The 23,710-nt window shown below is 42.7% G+C and overlaps 1 protein-coding gene across 2 annotated transcripts in view; it reads left to right on the top strand.

Moving 5' to 3' along the window:
- ISM1 (isthmin 1) overlaps positions 1-23,710 on the top strand; it is a 50,733-nt gene that overhangs the window by 14,095 nt on the left and 12,928 nt on the right. Inside the window, exon 2 of one of the 2 annotated variants that reach the window (XM_050952168.1) lies at positions 17,662-17,901. The exons of the other annotated variant lie outside the window; for it this stretch is intronic. Within the exon in view, the coding sequence (XP_050808125.1) occupies positions 17,662-17,901 (240 nt within the window). The remainder of the gene's footprint in view (positions 1-17,661; positions 17,902-23,710) is intronic. 2 annotated transcript variants of the gene reach the window in all.

Raw genomic sequence — 23,710 nt, forward strand, 5'->3', positions numbered from 1 at the left:
AATTGAAAATGCCAAAAATCCAAACAAAGTGAAGGATGAATTATCACTATGTTAAAACTAATAGGTAGCTACTTCAGTCATTCAGTTAGGCAGCAGCATGATATTTTATCAGAGGAGTGGGGGGGCAGGTGTAGGACTGCTCCCTGCTTTCTTTCACTTCCTTTTGCCCTTTGTTTTTTTTCTGCATCTTAGAGAACAATCGCAGCTGTTGGTCACATATTTTATGTTCTTCTCTTGTCTTGGAAACAAACAAGATGGCAGCAGGTATGTCGTTGCTCACCTCTATGAGGGTATAGTCATGCAGTCATCTAGACCCTTTCCACCTTGAGTAGCTTTTCAAGAAAACCAGAGAAGAAATTCAGAAGGATGATATCCCTCTCACTACTCTATTGCATTTTCTCCATCTAATCACTCTAGGTTGCAGGTCAGGACTGATTTAAACATATCTGGATAGTATGGTCAGGGGCGGCTCTAGGTATTTTGCCGGCCCAACCATGGCAGGCAGGCTGCTCTCGGCAGCTTGCCTGCGGGAGGTTCCTGGTCCTGTGAATTCAGCGGCACGCCTGCGGGAGGTCCGCCGAAGCCGGGGACCAGCAGACCCTCCGCAAGCATGCCGCCGAAGGCAACCTGCCTGCCGCCCTCGCGGTGACCAGCAGTGCGCCCCCCACAGCTTTCCACCCCAAGCATGGGCTTGGCGTGCTGGTGCCTGGAGCCGCCTCTGTGTATGGTGGTACACGCCAGGCCAGATCCTCCAGTGATGTACATTTGCCTAGCTCCATTATCTTCAGTGGAGCTATGCCAGTTTTACACCAGCTAAACCACTGGCTGAGAGTCTTCTTCCTCGACTTTCTCCTGTTAAGAGCTGGCTGTTCTTCACAACTAAGCCTTTCTGCACAGTCACATGTGCATAGCAAAAACATCCCTCCTGCAGAGATAATCAGGGCCTTGGGGAACCTGGATCTTTTCTGATCATGAGTCCACCTTGATCCAGAATGTTTTATTGTTATGGTTTAATACAGCACCTAGGAAAGGCTTTGGACTGTGCGGAAACTGAAGAAAACATTCTGCTTAGAAAATATCCGTTTACCCCCTTTACCTGTGTAGTCTTTGATATCAGTGCTCAGATACTGCAATGCCAGGTGCCAGTAGAAATACTAGATACAACCCCCCCACCCCCAGGGCGTTGATTGCTTTCCCTCTCTTAACAGTAGAGTTTCTGACAGAGTAAACCCTGTTCTTAGTAACGTCTGCTCAAGTCCCAAGCCAATGTCCAGTGAAGCCAATAGAAAGGTTCCCATTGTCTTCAGTTAGTGTAGCATGGCCCTTTTAAAGCCCCAGGCACTCTTATGTGCTATGTAAGATAGATGAAGATGGAGTTCCTGCCTCAAAGAGCAGAAATTCTAAGATGAAAAGGAAGAAACAGAGAGGTACAAGAGTGGAAGGAAGAGTGAAGCGGACACTTTGCTAATGCAGTCATATAGGATACTAACATACATACCATTTCAGGATAGTGACTCGGGTTTAGTTCTCCTCTCCCCTTCTCTCTCTTCACCCCCCCTCAAAAAAGTCAGATCATTGACAAATTCGCTTTAACATGTCCAGTAATGGAAAACTCATATTAATATTTGAATATTAATATTAAAACGGGATTCAATACAGTGCATGCATTTCTTGTATGTATAAGCAGAGGAATATCAAGTAGGAACAGGGAGGTTATATTACCTTGGTATTTGGCACTGGTATAACCGCCAGCGGAATATTGTGGCCAATTCTGGCGTCCACAATTCAAGGAGAATGTTGAAAAATTAGACAGGGTTCAGAGAAGAGCCACAAGAATGATTGAAGAATTGAAAAACATGACTTATAATGAAAGGCTCAAGGAGCTCAATCTATTTATCTTTTCAAAGAGAAGGTTAAGGGGTGAACAGATTGCAGTTTAAAAACCTACAGAGGGACAGAAATTTGATAATAGAGGGCTGTTAAGTCTAGCAGACAAAGGTTGGAAGTTTAAGCTAACCACATTCAGACTAGAAATAAGGTGCAAATGTTTAATAGTGAGTTAATAGTATAGTAACTAACCACTGAAACAAATTACCATGGATTCTCCATCATTGGAAATTTTTAAATAAAGATAAATGTTTGTTTAAAAGATATGCTCTAGTTCAGCCACAGCTGTTGGATTTAAAGCAAAAACTTATTCAGAGAAGCCCATGGCCTGTATTGTGTAGGAGGTCAAACTAGATAATCGCAATGATACCTTCTGCCCTTATCTACCAATCACACATCAGCTGTGTAGGCATCGGACACCATCAAGTGTATTCCTCTGATGAGGTCTAGTTTGAAATGATAGAGACAGCTTGTTGGGTTAATGCACTTGTGAGGGTTCCAGATTCAAAGCTTGTGAAGTTTCAGTAAGCACTGTGGGCCTGAAACAGATAATAGTTTCTGGATTCTGAAGAATACATAAAAAATGAGCCAGATTCTCACATCTGATCTGGCTTCTGGGCACTGTTGAGGTGGTGCAAAGGAAGCAAAATCTGTAATTAGCAAGCAGAGAACTCTACTGGCAGGGGGAGCTCTCAGCTTGCATAAAACAGATGTCTCCTGCCTACTCTCCACCACAACACAGAGTGAAGGATAGAGCTCTGTTTCACAAATTCTCAGGTAGCATAAGGTCCTTTAGGGACTACAGCAGAACCTCAGTTACGAACATCAGAGTTACGAGTTGACTAGTCAACCACACACCTCATTTGGAACCAGAAGTACATAATCAGGGAGCAGCAGAAACAAAAACAAACAAAAAAGCAAATACTATACAGTACTGTATTAAACATAAACTACTAAAAATAAAGGGAAAGCAGTGTTTTTCTTCTGAATAGTAAAGTTTCAAAGCTGTATTGAGTCAATGTTCAGTTGTAAACTTTTGAAAGAACAACCGTAATATTTTATATAGAGTTACGAACGTTTCAGAGTTACGAACAACCTCCATTCCCAAGGTTCTACTCTGTATGCTACTGGGTTAAACTGGAGCAGCCCCATGGCTGCTCTAACTCATGCTGGTGCTGGGCCAGCCAACAATTTATCTGAAGAATAATGCTGTCTTATGGTAGCCAAGCAGTATGAGCATGGTAGCAGACCACCATTTGTCATGTTTACATTCTAAGGGACTTCACTTTTTCAGTCTGGGGTAGAATATTGAACTTTGAGGTGTTGGCCTCAACAAAATTCTGGACTAGGTTCCTGGATTGAGATACATTTGGAATTAGTATCTGTCCTATTCAGGTTCTTGTACATCCCATATCACTATAGTAATCTGTCACCAATCTCTTCCCTCTACACATACCCATTTTTGGCAAATGAGTTCTGTCATACTGCCAAGTGGGAAGAGAGAAAGGAATCCTCTGTCTATACCAGGGATCAGCAACCTTTCAGAAGGGGTGTGCCGAGACTTCAGTTCTTCATTCTAATTTAAGGTTTTGTGTGCCAATAATACATTAACGTTTTTAGAAGGTCTCTTTCTATAAGTCTATAATATATAACTAAATTATTGTTATATGTAAAGTAAATAAGGTTTTTAAAATGTTTAAGAAACTTCATTTAAAATTAAATTAAAATGCAGAGCTCCCAGACCAGTGGCCAGGACCCAGGCAGTGTGAGTGCCACTGAAAATCAGCTCGTGTGCCGCAGGTTGCCTACCCCTGGTCTATACTATCCACTGCACTGCTGAAGTACAGTGCATAGAAAATTCCTGACTCTGTCTTAATCAAAAACCTATTGTCTTTTCGCCTTGTTAAGAGGAGAAAGCTCTGTTAAGAGGTCACAAAACAGCCACAGCCTGACCAAAATAAATGTAGAAATGTATTACATTGCTCTTTAGAAGAACTATTCTACCATTTGGTTAGGAATATTCCTTTGTGCATTAAGAGGTTAATTTTCAGCCTGATGCATTGGATTTAGCTGTTCATCATACTTAGTGGTTAAATTCTGTATGTATAATTGAAAATGTATCCTGTTAGTGGGCCAGAGTCTCATGTCACCTGTGTAATATTATTGGGATCCATCAGACAGCACAATTAAAGATAGTCCTAAAGTTCTGCTTAACAATGTGGAAAAAGAACTAGATATCAGTACAAAGGCATGTCAGTTGTGGTGTGGCTCTTTTTTATAAATTGAGCACACCTGCAATAAAGTTGGCAGTCTGCACTAGTGTCTTTGTCTGAAATCAGTCTTAATCCATAGCTGATGCCTTCTGATACAGCTACTCACGCAAAACCAAAATGCTAGTACGTGGTGTCAAAAACATTACAAGTTACCCCAGTGCAAAAACAGAATGACTCCTGAAATCAACAGGAGTTGCACTGGAGTAATACAGGTGCAACAGAGCATAATTTGAGTCTTTAGCTTTGCCTGTGAGTTACAGCAGTGCAATTTTATTAAATTTTAAAGTTGATCTAGTTACAACGCAAACCACTAATACAGGCATGGTTACATCAATTTAAACTTCACTTAGATCAATTCAATTTGTCAATATATTACACAGAGCTATTCTAAGTTGATTAAAGATAATATATTTGATAATTCAAGTTCTTCAATTTCCATTTTACTTTTTGAATACACCACTTTCATTTAACAGATATTTTTCAAACCGTGGGCCAGTCTACTAAGAGGCCATCCTTAAGAAAATTACAATTTCCTGTAGGAGACTGTATGGGTGCATGCATACATGCACTCATTAGGGTTGCCACCCAGCTGGATTTTACCCAGACGTTCCAGTTTTTGGCTTCTGTGTCTGGGTCCCCTTTAGGGTTGCCAGGTGATGGGTTTTCGACTGGAAAATCTGTTCGAAAAGGGGATCTGACAACCCTAAATGGCACTCAAACCTAAACTCCGGTTACTGCGGGATGGGGGGAGGCGCCAGGTCATTAACCCACACCAGCTCCTGCTCTGCTGGGGCCGCCTCCTACATGCAGGCAGGCTCCTTGAGACAACCCAGCAAGCAACGGGGTGGGGGAAAGGAGCGAATGATGGGGGCGGTGCCTTGGGGGAAAAAGCGTGGCAGAGGGCAGTGCCTCAGGGTCCAGTTACCAGCAGTTAGAAAGGTGGCACCCTAACACTCATGTTTTCAGGGCTGAGGAGAGAATTAAATCAAGATGGAAGCCATAACGTTAATCCCTGCCTACCTGGTTACTAACCATCTGTAAGAGAAGAGTGTATAAGGCAAATATCCATTACCAAAGGTATGTCTTCACTGCAAAGAAAAACCCATGACTCTGAGTCTCAGAGCCTGAGTCAGGTGATTTGGGTTTCTGGGGCTCAGGCTTGCGGAGCGGTGTTCCCCCTTGGCTCCGAGACTCACACCCCTCAGCCGGTTTCTGAGCCCGACTCCAGCCCAAGCATACATACACTGATATTGTTAGCTCTGCAAACTGAGCCTAGTCAATTGATCTGGGCTCTGAGACATGGCACTGCAGGTTTTTCTTTGCAGTGTAGACAGTAAACGGAAATATAGCCCCAGGTTACTATACAGTGATTACAGAATTATTTTATTGATTGGGCCTTGATTTTACTGACCTCCATCCTTCAATTCTATATCAAATGTATCCCTTCGATTACATCTGATTCACTTACCTTGTATTTCCTGCGCAAGAGACTGAAATAATTCAGCAATACTACAGCAATGAAAGCCTTTTATAACTTCCCATTTTTAACATGACTGTAGCGTCTGCAAATGTTAAAGACTCCTGAGAGTAGCCCGGTAACTAAGATGGATTACATTTCTTATTGTATGAAGATGCAATGTAGATGTTGGTGGCATTGTGTAACTGATTTTTAAGATTAGTCTGGATTTAGTTCTGTCAATGTTCACTACGCAGATCAGATAGTAACAAAATAGTTAATGATTCATGGGACATGAATGCTGCCATTTCACTTTAGTTGAAGAGCATGGGTATTTATTTTAAATCATTTTTTGTTAATGTCGTTTTCTTGAAACCAGTCAGATTCAAGTGTTAAGCCTAGCTAAAATATATTTCAGTTAGTTCAGTAAAATAGTTATGTATAGTGGAAGCCTTATGGACTATGGCTAGAATGCACAGAGTGTTTGAAAACCTGTAACCACAGTGATAGTTTTTTAAAAGAATGTTCACCGCATGGGATTTTTAAAGGTGTTCTATTTTCCCGCCCCCCACATTACAGCTTCACAGTATTGTACATGATGTCCTATAAAGAAGATATATGTCTGTGACTGAGCTTTGAAAAAGGGCCATGGTGCCTATTCCATTTAAAGGGAATGAAGTCAAGCAGTAAATTTGCTGGTTGCCCTTTTCATATTGACTGCATCTCAGCCAGGAGTTGGTCTTTGATGTTGTAACAATAGAGAAGAGGCAGAGGAGGAGGATTATGACCTCCAAAACATCGAAACAAGTCTGCATTCACTACAATTGTTGTAGACGACAATCCATGTATATCACAGGTCTGCACCACACGCTCCACCTTAACTGTCTGTGGGAAAGGAGGGCGTCTTGGTATGAGTAAGTAGTTTGCAGTTTCTCTATTGTCAGAACTACCTGTTCATTATTTCCACCTCTCTCTGGGCTTTAAATATTTCTTTTCTTTCTTCATCTTATTCTCTTCTATAACCTAAAGGAGGGGTGGGAAAACTGTGGCCCCCGGGCCACTTCTGGCCTGTCAGACCTTTTTAATCCAGCCCTTGAGCTCCTGATGAGGAACAGGGTTGGATTTGCCCCGCTCCGGTGCTCCAGCCAGGGAGCGGGGTCAGGGGCTTGCCCCGCTCTGCGCATGCCGTGGCTCCATGCAGCTCCCGGAAGCAGCGGCATGTCCTCACTCCAGCTCCTACACCTAGGGGCAGCCAGGAGTCTCCACACGCTACCCCCGCCCCAAGCGCCGACTCTGCAGCTCCCATTGGCCAGAAACCGCAGACAATGGGAGCTGCAGGGGCAGCGTCTGCGGATGTAGCAAAGCGCAGAGCTATCTGGCCACCTCCACGTAGGAGCTGGACGTGCCACTGTTTCCGGGAGCTGCTTGAAGTAAGTGCCGCCCGGAGCCTGCACTCTTGACTTTCTCCCATGCCCCAATCCTCTGCCACAGCCCTGATCCCCCTCCTGCCCTCCAAACCCCTCAGTCCCAGCCCGGAGCACCCTCCTGAACTCAGGGTGTAGGGAGCATAGTTGGGGCAGCACTGGAGGTGCAACACTAACTCTGCATCACTGTGAAGATGCCCTGACACTGGGGAGAGCCTCGTGTGGTTGCAGCAGAGATGCTTTGTACTCGGAAGACCTGGGCTATAGATGGAGATACTAACACATCTCTAAAATGAGCAGTAATTAAGCCTGATCATTAACTTGTCCTATCTCTAGCTGCCCATCTAATCAAGGCTGCTGAGATGGCGGGAATGCCAGGATAAGATGCTATCGAGTCACTAGGTTTCTTGTTGATTTGGTGGATGATCCCCTGGTTATGTTTGGCAAAGGTCAGGTGACCATACATCTGTCAGCCACAACTACCTCCGACCACCAGGCTTTGTTGACTCAGCTGTGGACACTGGCAGGTGTGGCGAGCATGGAGAAATACCAGAAGGCAGTGTTGTGCAGTTACTCATCTACCCTGACAGCTCTCTTCTGCAGAAATCAGCTGAGTTCAAATATGCCACCGCTCTGATTCAGTCTAGGCTGATGACCATTTAAGAAAAAGGAAACTTTTAGCAGCAGTTCACAGACACTGTTCCCGACCAAAGCTCTGTCTCCTTTATCAGGCCCAGATGATGCAGGGTCTTTGGTTTCCCAAGATGCAGACTGATGAAAGCAAACTGGCCAAAGCTCAGTTCAGTTAAGGCTGGTTAAACGTAGCAACTAGAGTGCTTAAGGAGAAACCATTAGATCCCACAGTGCTTCTGAAGTCACGGGTACCTCTAGGGGCCAAAAATGCCTTTCTCCATCTTGTTTGTTGTGCCACTTGTGACCATTTCTCTTGGATGCAGACCCTGCCATAGTTACCCATGCCTTTGTCCCTCTCCAGGAATAAAATTGTTTTTTCTTTTTTTTAAATAGCATATTAAAAGTGAGTCAAAAATAGGGCTTTGCATGGAATGACTGTTGCTGAAATAAGATTTGCTTGTCACTTTATGGATGGTCAGAGTAAAGTCGAGTTTAATGTTATCCGTGTGATTGCTTTGGGTATTAACATTTTAATTCTTCCCACTGTCCATTATGAGAGGAATTTTCAACTGAAGTCAGTGCTTGAGTTTTTGCATACATCAGTGGGGAGGGGGACTTAAGGGGATATGCCAGGTCCCCACTACTCAGTTCTGCGTTTCTTAAAAAGAAAGATAGCTGAAACACCAGTCAGCCTCCCCAGCACCTCTCCCCCACAAGACATACTACCATCACCCTCAAAATTTGAGGGCTGACTACAATGCTCAGTATTGGACATTAATCCCTCCCACTCAAACACAAAGTGGAATTAAACAGCAACAATGAAACATATGTGACCATTATTCTGCTAATACGCATTTCTAACTTTACTCTCATGAGTGGTATTGGGAAAGTCAGTCAGACTACCCATATGAGCAGTTACATGTGTAAGAGTTTGCAAGATTGAGGCCTATTTAGGTAGCAATTTGGTTTTGGTTTTAAAATTAAGGCCTACATTTTCAAGAGCAACTTTTGGTGCCCAAATGGAGACACCTTAAAGAGCCTCAATTTTCAGAGAATAGATGCTCTACATTTCCTGAAAATCAGGTACTTTTATGAGGATTCAAGTTGGGCATCCAAGTGTTGTGATCCCAAAAGTCACTAATCACTTTTGAAAGTTGAATCCTAAACAAAATAGCCCATGGGAAACGGTTAGAGGGTGATCTTACCAAAAAATGAGGCCAGGCTAATGCCCAAATTATACATGATTTTGGCATAACTGTCCAGCCTGTGTCCCCACTGCACCATTTAAATTTTTTTTACAGTAATTGCCCAAAACATCTGGGGGCAAATGCTAAGAAATTGACCAATGCCAGAATCTCCTCTACTCTTCTTGAATCTCTCTTCCAGCCAAGACAACATTTTAAGTAAGGTTTGATTCTGCCCTTCTCACCAAAGCCACTGAGCAACCTCACTCATTTAGCTCCTAGCAGAGTGAAACAGGTGCTTCTCTACTGCAGCCTTTCCTGACTTCTGCTTCTCTTTCACTCTCTTTGCTTTCTCTCCTTTTTTTGGCTTTCACAGTTTTGTGCTCTCCTGACCTTGCTGACTGATTGTAGTGGCTTCTCCTCTGCCGGTTCTCCAGTCTTCTTCCGCTATGCCATGGGTTCCTTAGTTCTTTTGTAGCGTAATCTGCATTACTAGAGGGGAGCAAAGAGAGGCAGTCACATCAGCCACCTCCCTTTCAATTTGCAGTCACATAATGTCCCTGTGGCAATTACAGACATTTATTTGGAAAAGTAGTATTAGGAAAGTAATGTAACTAAGCAGCAGGAAGCAAGGAAGAGCGAGCAATATATAGCCAGCCACCTCACCACAGACCATCAGCAAGCGCTTCACAAATTTGCAATTTTTTCCTGTATACACACTGGGGCATCTCATCCAGCTCCAAGTAGATGCACCTCTCCATCCCAGTCCAGATCTTGTTCACTCTAGCCATTTCTCAGACATCTCCTTTCAGATGTCCCACTGCTCTCTCCACAATTGAACTGCTGAATTCAGAGGAAGTTTTAAGATGCCCAAATCATTAGTAAGGGGACACTGGTACCAAGCTTGATAAAATGGTCATCAAACTCCTCAAAAGTAGGGTCTTAAAGCTTGCAGGCTGAGATTAATTCTCAATAGAATTCCACTGTAGGTGATGGATTTACTTCTAGGATGAATTTGACCATCAATGTTAATGTCATTAACATCCAGGTGGCTTCAAGCATTCGGTGCAGCTAATGAGTTTAAAGACTCAGTTAATTTATTGCAAGAGTAACTTAGACTTCAGTAGTGACCTGCAGGGGGTGGGGGTGAAGAAATGAAGATAAATATTTTTTTCACCTACCTGTCTGATTCAGAGGCATCTGCCTTGTTCAGTTCCTGTATGATATTCATTTCCTGTCGGCAGTCTAGTGGAATGCCCATTGAGTTGTTTGAAATTGAAACTCAAGTCATGCTTCTTTGATAGGCTCTAGAAAATAGTGAAAGAAGAAGGGAAGCTGTTTTTAAATAATATTTTTGTATATAGATGGTGTATGTATAGTATAAGAAGCCTGGTTCTTTTAATGTCTGCTTGCTCAGTTTCTTCCCCTTGCAACCGCGCCTCCCTCCCCCCACAACCTTCCAGGGGCAGAAGGAGGACATAGCATCCTCTGTAGCTTGTTTCTGAAGCAAGAAAGCTTATTACCATTGTGTATGCAGATGCAAGTTATTCCGTTGGAATTCAGTCATTCATGTGACCCTTACCCCCCAATCCTTTCAAAATGGAGATGCTCACATTGCACTTCCAGGCTTAAAAATATATTGCTTATATAATGAGCAAGGGAATAGATGTGGTATGTGACCTTGACCTCATCATTTCACGTCTCTGCCTCAGTTTCTCTGTCTAAACTGGGGAGGATATTTACCTGACATGACTGTTGCAGTGATTAGTATCTGCACAGTGCTTTGAACATATGAAGCACTAATTATTATTGGCAATTGTTGCCTCCTCCCCCCCCCCCCAAAGCCAAACAAAAAAAGGTGGGGGGAGTGAATGGGAGAGGGGCAGGCAAGCAGACTTGCAGTGGTTTGGTGGTGTTTTCAGTATCCAAGATGCTAGTGAGCACAGGAAACATCACGTTTTTCAAATATAACATGTCTGCTTTCTTGCTTCCCTGTTATTAACTTTTGATTGTGTGATTAAGTCATCCTGTAGCTTGTGACCCACATGGAATTAACACTTTCAAGTCACCAAGGAAAACATCTGCCAGATACTACAGCCGGAATATCAGACCCTTCTGTAAGCCCAGGGTGAATATTTAGTGGCCTTTAAAAGGAAGGCATAGATGCAGGGAGTAATTGTTTGTTGGAAACTATAAATGGCTGAAGGAAACATTGAAACTGTGAATTGTTTTCAAGCAAGGTCATTTTTTCCGCTTGGGAGAGACAAAAACTTCAATTATTAGCCTGGTTTACATCACTGAAATCATAGTCTTAGTGACTGAGTGGAATGAACTTGTGAAATATCATCTTAAAAAGCCACAAGATCATCTTAAAAAGCCACAAGAAGAATTTTAGATGTAGGTATCTATTGTCTTTCAATTACACTGACTATACATGCTGACCTGTAAAAACCAGACCAAAATATTGCATTCAAACAACATTAGCACTCTGGATTTCTGGAATATTTTTGTGGCTTTGATTCTAGCTTTTAGCAGATACTTTCAGTCTGCTAGGACTTGCTTATTGTGTGTAAAAGATGACGTGATTTCTAAGTATTGGGATTTAGATTACATAGACAAAATTCAGCCTTAGTGTAAACAGGTGCAACGCTATTGAATCTTGCTCCGCACTGAGATGGCTAAAGGCTTGATCCAGTGCTTGTTGAAGTCAAAGGAAGGGTTCCTGTTCACTTCGGTGGGTGATGGATCCCACATCCTTGGTGATGGCCCCTCAGACCAGGGTTGCCAACCCTCCCGATTTCGCTGGGACACTCCCAGAATCAGGCTCGATCTCCCAGAGGCTACTGAAGCCAAACCAGGAGATTTTAGGTGCTGAAATTCCAGTGGCACAGCAGGACTAAGGCAGGCTCCCTGCCTGCCCTGGCTCCGCGCTGCTTCCAAAAGCAGCTGGCGCAACCCTGTAGCCCCTGGGGAAGGGGCCGGGAACTGCAGCCAGTGGGAGCTGCAGGGGCGATGGTTGGGGGTGCGGGCAGCGCACGGAGCCCCCTGCTCCTCCCAGGGGCCGCAGGGATGTGCCAGCTGCTTCTGAGAGTGCCGCGGGGCCAGGGCAGGGAGAGAGCCTGCCTTAGCCCCACTGCGCTGCCTGGCTGGAGCCTACACCCCACACCCCCTCCTGTCCCCAGCCCTGAGCCCCCTCCAAGAGCCTGCACCTCCTCCTGCACCCCAGTGCCAGCCCTGAGTCTCCCTCACACCCAAACTCCCTCCCAGAGCCTGCACCCCTCACCCTCTCCTGCACTCCAATCCCCTGCCCCAGGGTCAGCCCAGAGCCCCCTCCCACACTCCCGAACCCCTTGGCCCCAGCCCAGAGCCCACACCCTCTCCCACCTCGCACCTCCCTGCCCCAGCCCAGTGAAAGTGGGGGAGAGCAAGCAATAGAGGGAGGAGGGATGGAGCGAGCAGGGCGGGGGCAGGGCCTTCAGGCAGGGGGCAGGGCAAGAGTTTTTGTGTTTATCCAGTTAGACAGTTGGCAACCCTAAATCAGGGTTGAGGCACGTTAGCAGAGAAGTTGGCATCGCTGCCTTGCTGCACCTGTTCTGTGGACACTTCCTTGTCCAAGGTGGTCAGGACAAGATCTTGCACCAGTCTTAAAATTTAAAAAAGCTAGCAGAATTAGTACTTCCTGTTGTAACGCGATGGTACTGAAATACAAGTGAAATAGGTGGCCTCTGTTTCAACCGTTCCTTTGTATTTTCAACTATGAAGTCAATAAGTTTTTTGCACACAAAGCTGTTGCTAGCTAATGTTTTAAAAGGGAGATTTTCAGAGATACAAAAGGCAATTGGATGCTCACCTCCCGTTTAAGACTTTGAAAAAAAAATCTCCTTAATAACAGTTAAATTTTGTGCTGCTCCTCCTCCTTTAAGACCCCACATAATTCTTCCCCTCCCTGCATAACAATCCCCATAGCTTTATCTGCTGCAGAATAAGTGACTGTGTCCTGTCTTTAAAACAAATAACTTGCAATGGAGACTCTTTTTTCCCCTGCTGACCTGGAGCTCTGGCCACAGATAAATCCCCTTCTATTGTAAAAAGGTTTACAGAGATTGTCAGTTCCTCACCTTAAGGATGAGCTGTGCTGGTTGTATTTTAACAAGTGATGAGAATGTGAAAGATGAGCTAGAAATGGAGCATGAGGATATCAGCCATCCTGTAGAATTTGTGTTCAAAAACTGTAGCAAAGAGATTCCAACTTTGGGGATAGGAGGGTTGGGTTTGTCCCAATCCTCTGAAGGAAAAAACATTGTTTGCAAGGACTTCAGATCTGGAACCAACATTCACCAATATTGTGAAAGACAAGGAACCTGGCAAGGAAGAAGTCACCCCTGAAACTGAGTTAAGGATGGATTGGCTCGAGACCTTTCTAAATGCCGTATTTCATTCAGCAAATGAATGAGTCTACACATAAAGGAAGCATAGGTATAACTTTGGCCTTGTGCTATAGATCTGGGGAATTCAGAATAGTAAACACGAACAGTTCATCTACACAAAACAGCAAAACCCTAATCCTGCTGTCCTAAATCATGGACCAGATTCAGACTGGGTGCAACAGCAGTGAAATTGTATTCACTTAAACTAGGTCTGAATTAGGCCTTGCAGGATGATCCTTTCAGGAAATGGAGACCCTAGCTTTCCTAATACACTTCTACCCCGATATAGCGCGACTCGATATAACACAAATTCAGATATACCGCAGTAAAGCAGCGCTCGGCGGGGGCGGCGTTGTGCACTCCAGTGGATCAAAGCAAGTTCGCTATAACGTGGTTTCACCTATAACGCGGTAAGGTTTTTTGACTTCCAAGGACAGTGTTATATCATGGTAGAAGTGTATTATGTACATAAGAATGGCCATACTGGGTCAAACCAGTGGTCCATCTAGAACCAGTTTCCTGCCTTCCAACAGCAGTCAGTGCCAGATGTTTCAGAGGGGATGAATAGAACAGGGCAACTATCAAATGATCCATCCCCTGTCGCTTGTCGCAGCTTCTGTCAGTTAAAGGTTTAGGGACACCGAGAGCATGGGGTTGCATCTTTGACCATAAGGCTTTTTGAGATGGGGCAACCAGAACTGCATGAAGTATTTAATATGTGGGTGTACCATAGACTTATATGGCAGCATCGTGATATTTTCTGTCTTCTTATCAATTCCTTCCCCAATGATTCCTAATATTGTGACAGCTTTTTTGACTGTTGCTGCACATTGAGCAGATGTTTTCAGAGAACTACCCACAATGACTCTAAGGTCTCTTTTTTCTGAGTGGTAGAAGCTATCATTTTGTATGTATAGCTGAGATTGTAGTTTCCAATGTGCATTACTCTGCACTTATCAGCACTGAGTTTTGTTTAATTATGTACATGTGCTAAGTTACCTTGAGTCATATTTTGGTTGCTTTGGCACTTTGGGCAGTGGGACTCAGATACTATTGCAATGGGCAATGCTACAAAATCGCCAGCTAGCTAGACAGAGGTCACCTCAGCAGCCCTCAGGCCTGGCAACCACATCATGAACACAGAGTAGAAGAAGAGTAGCACTAGGCAATGTAAGTGGTCCCAGAGGGGGGAATAGCTAGGTCAAGATATAGTCAGTAGGGCCCAAATCCACAAAGATACTTATGCAACTAAGTTCCAATTATAGGCACCTGGGTAGTTGCCATCTAACAGGCAGTTTTGCAATGCTTTGAGCAACAGGGGGCAAGTAAATACTAGTTTACTATATTATGACTGAATACAGCAGGCCAGAGCATCAGTTGATGTAAGTCAGCATAGCTCCACTGATTTCAGTGGGGGTTATAATGATGCATTGGCTAGAAATTTGAGTCAAAATTTTTAGAGAGAAACTCGAAGGCACTGCTGCCTTTGCATCTGCTTTGCTCCTTTTGCTACATATTTCTTTGCAATGAAAGAACAGTCAGACCATTTTTGTGGATCACAGATGGGACACAGATACAAATTTTATATCCATGCAGGAATCTAGCCATTAGGATTACCATCAGCATAGGGAAGAGGTTCTCAAACTGTGATCCGCAGACCGAGCTCCATTCAGGTGGTCTGCAGATAGTTCCCTCTAAGGTGCATGCCTGGGCGGCCACACATGAGAAAATGAACAGCCCCCTCCTAATTAGTGGAGCCGCGCAGGTGTGGTTCCACTAATTAGGTGCCTGGACCCTGGAGAAGACGCACATGTAAGGTGAGGTGGTGGCCTTGGTGGGAGGGGGCAGTGGGGTGAGGTAGGGGAAATAGGAAGAGGGGAGAATGGCATGAGAAGAGGGGGTGGGGTGAATTTGGGACGCGCAGGGTTGCAGCGACCAGAGAAAGAGGCAACTTTCTCCAGCTCCAGGGCTGCGGCTGCTGGGGAGAGATAGCCCTCCTTTCCAGACCTAGCTCGGGGGGCTGCTGTGGTGAGAGAGAGACCCCCCCCTGCTCCTTCCCAGCACCAGCTCAGGGGCTGCTGTGATGGGGGAGAGACCCACCCACCCTCCTTCCCAGACTACTGGTATTAAAATATGAGTTGTGTGTTTTTATTTGTAAAACAAAAAACACTAATTATAATTATTATTATTATTATTATTAAGGGGTTTTTTATATTGTGCTTTTATCCAAAGTGCTTTTCAGTAGTTAGCTAACGGTACAAACAACATTTGGAAAGATCATTACATGGTCTATCAAGACCCTCAGCAATTTTCAAGTGTTCCATGAAAAAAGAAGTTGGAGAACCACTGGCATGGGGTACTAACCCTGGAGCCCTAAAGAAATGTAACCATACTTTAGGTATAGCAACAGCTTACCTTACATATAACATCACAAAACATCCCCTCTAACTGGACAGCTGATTTTGTCAGGGTCAGGATATTTCTAGCTAAAATAAAGCCCTTCACCTTCCAGGGCAAAGGAAAAGAGTCTAACTCCCCCCCTCCTTCCCCTCCTCCAAGCAACTGCACCCTGGTCTTGGTGGTTTTATAATGGGGACACCTGCCTGCTAAGGATTTAATTAAAACCACCAGTTTATCTTACCTCTGGCACTGAACTATTGAATGGCGGTAAGCATAATAGTAGCCACTCACTCCTGTTATGTGAAGGGGTATTAACTTTTGTAACCCCAATTCAGGTCAGGTAGAAATGTACTTGAGTCTCTTACTAGCAATCTTGTGTGTCACCCTTGTTACAAGAGCTACAGGTCAATACTGCATTTGAATTTAAACCAATGATACAGAGAGCTGGGGCTGTGCATATCTCTTACTAATTCCATCAGCTATGTAGGCTGCATTAGTGTAGAAAATTAAGATGCTTCTGAAATCACAGGAGAAACCCTTTATGAAGTGGATATTTAATTTTGCAATAGAAGTCATCAGATACCCTGCCCCAAAACAGTAAAATGTCACATTTCTTCATTGGTTTCTGTCTGTCTGAATTTGTTTTATAGCAGCAATAGTGTCTTTTGTCAGACGTACTCCGCGCATAACTGGGAAACTGTTTAATCACAGTGTTCCAAGATACTGATGTAAATTACTCATTATCTAACAGTAATCTAAAGCCTTAAACCAGTGTGCCTGTCAGAAACACGTACATTAGCTGAAGGTGGCTAGACTTTACAATTAATCTGTCTATTAAAATTACATACGGGCTCTGTATGTGCCATCTCCTGTTTGCATGCCTTTAATAACTAGCACTGTGATTGACGGTACTCAGTGTTTGGGAAGACCTTGTTACCTCAGATGCCCTTTATTATGCCTCTCTAATGTGTGATAACAGTAGGTAAGCTTTACCCTGAACAAGAGTTTACTGAGGGCTCTTAGTTTTTCATGTTACTGAGATTACTTTTCTGCCTCTCTCTCCTTCCTGTCCTCTGCTCACTCTTTGTTTAGGAGGAAAATGATGGTCATTTAAAGGAATTATAAAGTCTTTAAATCATGATCTGAGGACTAAATATTTCAGCTAGAGGTTCAGCTACAGGAGAGGGGTGGGTGAGGTTCTGTGGCCTGCAGTATGCAGGAGGTCAGACTAGATGATCATGATGGTCCCTTCTGGCCTTAAAATCTGTAAGTTTGTGTCCAAGTGAGTTTGAAGGCAGATGAGTAAGAGCTGTCCAGTTCAGCATGTGATGATCTTTTAACCCTGCGAAGTCCAATGTGAACTTTGCATTCAGTACTTCTGTTTTGATTTCGCTGTGGGACAAAACCAAACCACTTTACGATAAGGATGCCCTTTTATTGTTTTAGGTCATTAGGGGGCATGATTTTCAAAAGCACTTTTTGATCTTGCACCACACTTTTGCAAGTCAGGGTGTGAAGGCCAATCATTTCACATGTGGATGCCTAAAGTTTGGTGCCCATGTCCATGATGGGGGGACCTGCTGGAAGACTGAGATTGTCAAAAGATCCTGAAGGAGCGAGGGTACCCAAGTAACATTGAATCTTATCTCATCTGGTCTGGCTGCAGATTTATACTATTGTAATGGAATGATTCCCTGAGAGCTGAAGCTGAACTCTTTGGAAAATTCTAGTGTTATATTTTACATACTTGGGTGCCTAGCTTTGGGATGTACATGTAAGGATTTGTGTGCACCTTGCAGAACGTACAAAGACTGCCTGAGCAATGTTGTCCTGGTATTCTGCTGTTTGCACACAAGCTGTCTGTCTGATGATCTTCATCAATTTAAAGTTGGAGATAGGGGTCAGAGTAGCCAAGGCTGGGTTTTATTGTTGCTGTTTTTATTAATGGTGTTATTTAATGTATTCCTTTCTCCCCAGAACACCCTGGGTGCAGATGGCCATTCTGCTCCCAAAACCAGCTTCACGTTAAACCCCAAAGACAAAAGACAGTATCCTGACCACCAGGCAGCACACAGGCCATTCCCCAAACAGCGATTCAGGCAGGAAAATGGACACACATCATTACAAAGAGATGGACCCAGATCCTTCCTCTTGGATCTCCCAAACTTTCCTGACCTGTCAAAAGCGGACATCAATGGACAAAACCCCAACATTCAGGTACACACTTCATTAAGAATGTGATATTTTACACACTATGGAAAATGGCTTAACCCAACCACGTCAGCTTTAAGCTTTGCTTCAGTCCCTTAGTCGCTGCCAGCTGTGCTTTCCTATACCCTTCTTATGTGTGGTATCCCAACCCATAGTGTTGTTCTGTGGAGAGAGAGTCTGAATACTTTTTGCTTACCTGGACGTACAGATCCCAGTTCCCCCTGAGCCCTTCTGTTAATACCACTGATTGCACAGAGCTAGAGGTGGAATCATAGTTTTCTTGCAGATGTCTTTCTTTCATCCTCTTGTCATATCGATATTTTCCATTCTTTGGTTTTGGGCAGCGTTTTACCTCTTTTATTCTGTGGCCAACCACTGGCAATGTGACAGTCAGGAAGCTAGTATTTTGGAAATTATGGTCAGATTCTCATTTGTTACATCAGTGTAAATCTCAACTGATTCCACAGATTACAGTGGAATGACTGCAGATTAGATTCTCACCTAGGGATTAAAATCTGGCCCTCTGTTCAGAAAACAAAGAATTAAATGTTAATCTTAGCAGCAGCCACCTTGAGTAGAAAGTCCCTCTCTCCACAAAAATCTGATATGTTTTTAGTCAAAATCTTCTTCCTGGTTTTGGAATAACCTATTACAAGTCACTTGCATTAAAGGCAGAGGGTTAGGAAGAAAAAAATTAGCAATTTAATTTAGTGTCTCAAAGAAAAATCTGCATTAATAAGCAGTCACGTTTAACCAAAATAATGTAGTGAACTATTGATCTGCCTAAAACATGTGTTTACAAAAACATAATGCATGATTATAACTAGTTCTCTTATTAAATAAATTCCTGGCACACTATACCGATCCACGCACAAATTTATCAAGGTATATATCTCTCTATTAGGCATCCATGCCTAAAGATAAAGATGTACTTAAGTTAGTCACAGACATTATTAGGAAACAACAAAATGTAACAAAGCTGACGCTCCATTACTTCATAGACAAGTTGCAATATTCCAAATTTTTACAGCTTTGGACCTAGCACCATTCCAATATTCGACAGGCCTAGGTAGTAAATGTGTGTATTTTGACTGCATGTTGAATACATGCTTTCTGCTACTAGAAGCCTTCCAGTTATATATTCATGAATTCCTAGTGGAGGGTAGTCTGAGAAGCTGTACAAAGGCCTGAAGCTGCAGACTGAGGTAAATAGTATGCCACTATATGTATATATATATATTAACAAATAACAACGTAAACCACAGAATATAGAGGGGGGGAAATACGTTCCCTGGCAGGAAAGTTATTGAATGCTTAAAGCCAAAGAATGGATAAATGAGGAGTAACATTTTCTTGGCTTCCCAATACAAATTAATAATTGTTGTTGTCATTCTGAGCTCGTTTTTTCACTGGATGATGTGACATCTGAAAACTGGACAACACATGGAATGGTTCACCGGCGGCGACCATGGGGTCTTGGGCCTGAGAAACTTAGCCTTCTCTCACAGAAAACATTGGGTAGCTGGACCAAGATTTTACGGAAACAGGAGTCTAACTTTAGCCTCCTCAATTCATTTAGCACCTAATTCAATTTAAGCACCTAAATATGTGGCCAGAATTTCAGGCTAGTTACTTAGGTGCGTAAATAGGGATTTAGGAGCCCAGCTCTGGGCTCCTCTTTCTGAAAATATTGGTCCTGCTGCCCAATGTTTTCTGGGACATACACATAGACCAATAATGATACATTTAAAAATGAAGACATTTTCCCTATAAATTATAGAAGTATATTTTACAGACCTGAAAGTCAGACTGTGAAAACAGTTTGAAATGATATTCCCATGAGCCCTGTTTTACAGAGTGGTAAAGAAAGCAGTTGTTGTATCATGTCATAGTTATGCACTTGTCCACATTTTTTTTGTTGTTGTTGTTGTTGTTGTTACAGGGAGTGTAATCACAGTGTTAAGAAAACTAGCCCTGCCCCAAGGTTACTACTCTAACTACAAAGTCATTGTTGACTATAAAGTATTGGATCCAATACACTAGAAACAAATAGAGCCACAAAACAGTCAGTTCTAGTTAGAAGATCTATGGAAAAGTTATGAAATACTTTAAAAAAAAAAACAGCTGCTAAAGTTAAAGCACTGGCTGCTATTGTGGTGCATGTAAGCCCTTTGCAAGTAGTACAAAAAGGAATTTCTTACTGGCTTTTCTGTGATCTGCTAGCCCTGTAGAAGTTTGGCCCATTTTTCAACCCCTGCATCATTTCATGCTGCATTTGTACAGTTGTTCAGTATTGGTAAGGCAAGAGGTTGTTTAAGGGAGTAACCGCAGCAGCTGTTGCCATTAGTGTACTGTGGCTGGTTTTTAGCTTGGTGTCAGAGCTGCAGCCAAATGCACCATTGCACTTGAATAAACTAATTCATTGGAGGTCCTCTAAAATGTGAGGTGCTTTTTTAAAACCAGTGCCATATTTCCTTTGGGAGCACAGATTTTTTTCTTCCTCACCGAAAAGCCCTTTTGTTCGTCTCCATTGATTTGACACATGCCAGCTCAGTTACGCATGCAGACCTGCCAGTGTGGCAGGGTTACTCAACGTAAAACAGAATCACTTCCTTCCTTCCCATTAGCAACGAAAGTGAAATCACGTCAAGGGGATGAGGCCACCTATTTATTTTCTCTTTCTGAGCTTTTCTCTCCCACACCTTGCTACAACCCATCCAATGCTACCCAGCTCTGAGGGGGTGCTGCACTTGGAACCTGATACCCCAATTTTCATTGGAATGTTAGCTCTCTCCCGCCCTTGAATTTCGAGTCAAGTTTCCCACTCCTGTGGACCCTAAAGGGTGCTGTACTGTTGTGTCCCATTCTACTGCTCTGCGGCTACCCATTGCAATACAAACACCTTGGGAGTACAGCAGAAAAGGCAGGTGGTAAATGACACATGAAGCAGCTGGCAAGGGGAAAATCCTTGTGACTTGGCAGGTAGCAGTATTTTGTTATCCTGGGGGAACTTGATTCTTTGTCAAGTTTCATCACACACCAATTTACTTTTTAAAACATTAATGTGAATTTACACGGTCTGACAGCTGAATTCTGCAATGATGGGCATGTTAGAAATACTTGGACTCCAGAGCTGGAGAAGTGAAATCTCTGTGGAAGTATATAGTACACACTTTATTAATAATCCCTTTGTATCAGATGGGTTTAACACCTTGCAGTTTGCATTAGAGTGGTGTGTTTGGAAAACTGCAGCAGAATGGTGAGTGACTAAATCCATTTTCCTTAGGTCTATAAGAAAGAATAATATAATTGTTTAATAAATTTTAACCCAACTTTAAGAAGACATTAATGCTACTTTGAGATGTGCAATCCTTAATAATAATCCCTATAATAAGACTGCATAATAACAAACACATTACAAGTATAGCAGGGATAACTAAAAATTCAAAGATCTTTTTATACCTTAAAAATAACTTACTATTCTGAGTAATCTTTTTAAAATAGATTCCTATGGGATTTCAGATTACATCTGCTTGAAATGCACAGAGAGTTAATCGCGATAAACCGTATTACAATTTAAAAAATAGCAAAGAAGGACTGATTTTTGAAATGCCCCCTTTGGAAAGTCTTTTGTTTCCTTTTGTTTAGTTTTTGCTTTTAGAGTTAATGTGCTTTTAAAAAAAAATCCTGTTGATATTCAGCCTGTGATAGAACCTTCCAAACATAGCAAATTGTCTTTAAATTGCTACAAAGCACCTTGTTTATTCCCACTTATGGGATGCACAACACTGTTTTGCTTGGATCCGTACAGCCCACGAACTGTCACTTATAGTTTCAAGCATATGAAATCTATTTTAATTCTCAGTTTCTAGAAATTGCAGTGAATAATCTGTTGGAGTAATCATTTTGATTCCACCATTAAAATGACAAAATGTAAGACAAAACTGTCCAGCATATTTTTGTTTATCTCCTTCCCAGAGACTTATTTTGTTACAACTGCAAACTTGTATTGCTTCTTTCTATACAATCCCAGTGGAACTTCCTAATAGCCTCCCAGTCCATTTCATCTCAAATTATCTGACAGTAGTCAGAGGGGAGGCAGTGTGAAAATGTAATGGCTTGTTTCTCCAAAAAGGAAATGTGTGCATTGTTTTGTAAGTGCACAACTGCATTCTGTACTACTGAGCTCCAGCAGATCTTCAGCTGGAGCCATTCCACTTCTGATGTAATGTCCCTTGGCAGCTCACAGGTAGCGGGACGGACATAGAAAGTAAATGAGGTTTTATTTGAGAGAGAGAGGTGGGGGGTGTGTGTGTGTGTGTGTGTGTTTTGGTAAACCACGATTTTATTAAAACCAATTATATGAAACTGTGAACTCTTAATCCAATTGCCTTCATGTCCCCAGCATAACAGGCTATTGTGCTTTGTCTGGTTTATAGAAACCCAATTTTAAGAAAGTTCTGTCCAAAAGACGTTTGTAACATGTAGATGTATCTATACAATTTAGATACCCCCACACATTTTATGCATTAGATATATATGACAGAACCACCTCTACACTCTGGCTCCTTTGGCCAACCCAAAAGTCCAGTTTACTCAGCAAGTTGAACTGGGTTTACAGCTGCATTGCATTAATGTAGCAGCACAAAGCAGCCAGGGCATACCAATGACTCTGAACCATAATTTGTCTGTCTATGGTCATACCTTATTTCCATGACACAGGGACCCTAGATTCCTGATTGTTAGTACCAGTGTCTCTCTAAATACGTATGTATGTGTGCACCCAACATTTATTTAAGAGTTTCATAATTAATTCATTAATTTTTATGCATTGAAAAGCAGCAGAGGGGTGTGTTATAATGACTATACAGTATTATACAGATTTATTTATATGCATGAATGTATGTGTGGCTTAAGGATTTAAGCAGGGAATCTTGAATCTGGGCTGTTCTATTCCTGGTTGATAGTGGCCTGTCCTACTTTAGACAAGTGATTTAAATGTACCTCTTCTTACCCCTCTGGAAAGTGAGTATAATCAAACCTGTTTTAGAGGGCTATTGTGACAATTGCCAAAAAAATGCTTGAAGCTTCTCTAATGAATAGTAATATAAAATGTATATTTTGTTGAAAAAATGCTGACAGTCATTTATGATTAAAATTCCCACGGTAACCTTGGATATAAAAGGTATCTCAGGGTAAAAGAAGAATATAAAGAATCTGTGGCCACCTACACTATGGTTTCACATGCTAGTGCCAGCCCTAAATATTATAGTGTTGCAACTGTGCTACAGAAAAATCTACGAGGGTGCAAATGGTCTTACCAGCCAGTGACCAAGCCAACACTTGAGCGGATATTTAGCAAGCAAAGAGAATGCAACTGATTCTGTACTGCCTTGCACCTGGTGTAGTTATTTGCACCTGTGCAAAGCCAACAACAAAGGCTACCGTTCTGATCTAGCACATTTCACATGCGCTTCATATTCAGGCCCAATGAATTTAAAATGAGTGTTTTTCTTTTTCCTCTTCACAAACTTTTATCGACTTTTCCCCTGAAGACAGAAAGCTTCACTATAAAGGTTTAAGATGCAGGTTTGGTTCTTGTTTTGTTCAGGATTTTGGGGAGAGGGGCGGGGGGGGCTTTTTGCTCCAAGATTTGACTCAGCAGAGGTGGCAGAAGGAATCACTGAGTTTCTGGGCTCACTAATCCACGTATGGTTTATAACAGGCTAGCCCTAAAGGATTACAAGCCCTTTTTGCTAGATAACATCAGTCCCTTATCTCTGTTGTATAGAAGATTCCCCACTGATGCATGGAC

This window comes from Gopherus flavomarginatus, chromosome 4 (genome assembly GCF_025201925.1).
Source record: "Gopherus flavomarginatus isolate rGopFla2 chromosome 4, rGopFla2.mat.asm, whole genome shotgun sequence".
Classification (NCBI taxonomy): Eukaryota; Metazoa; Chordata; order Testudines; family Testudinidae; genus Gopherus; species Gopherus flavomarginatus.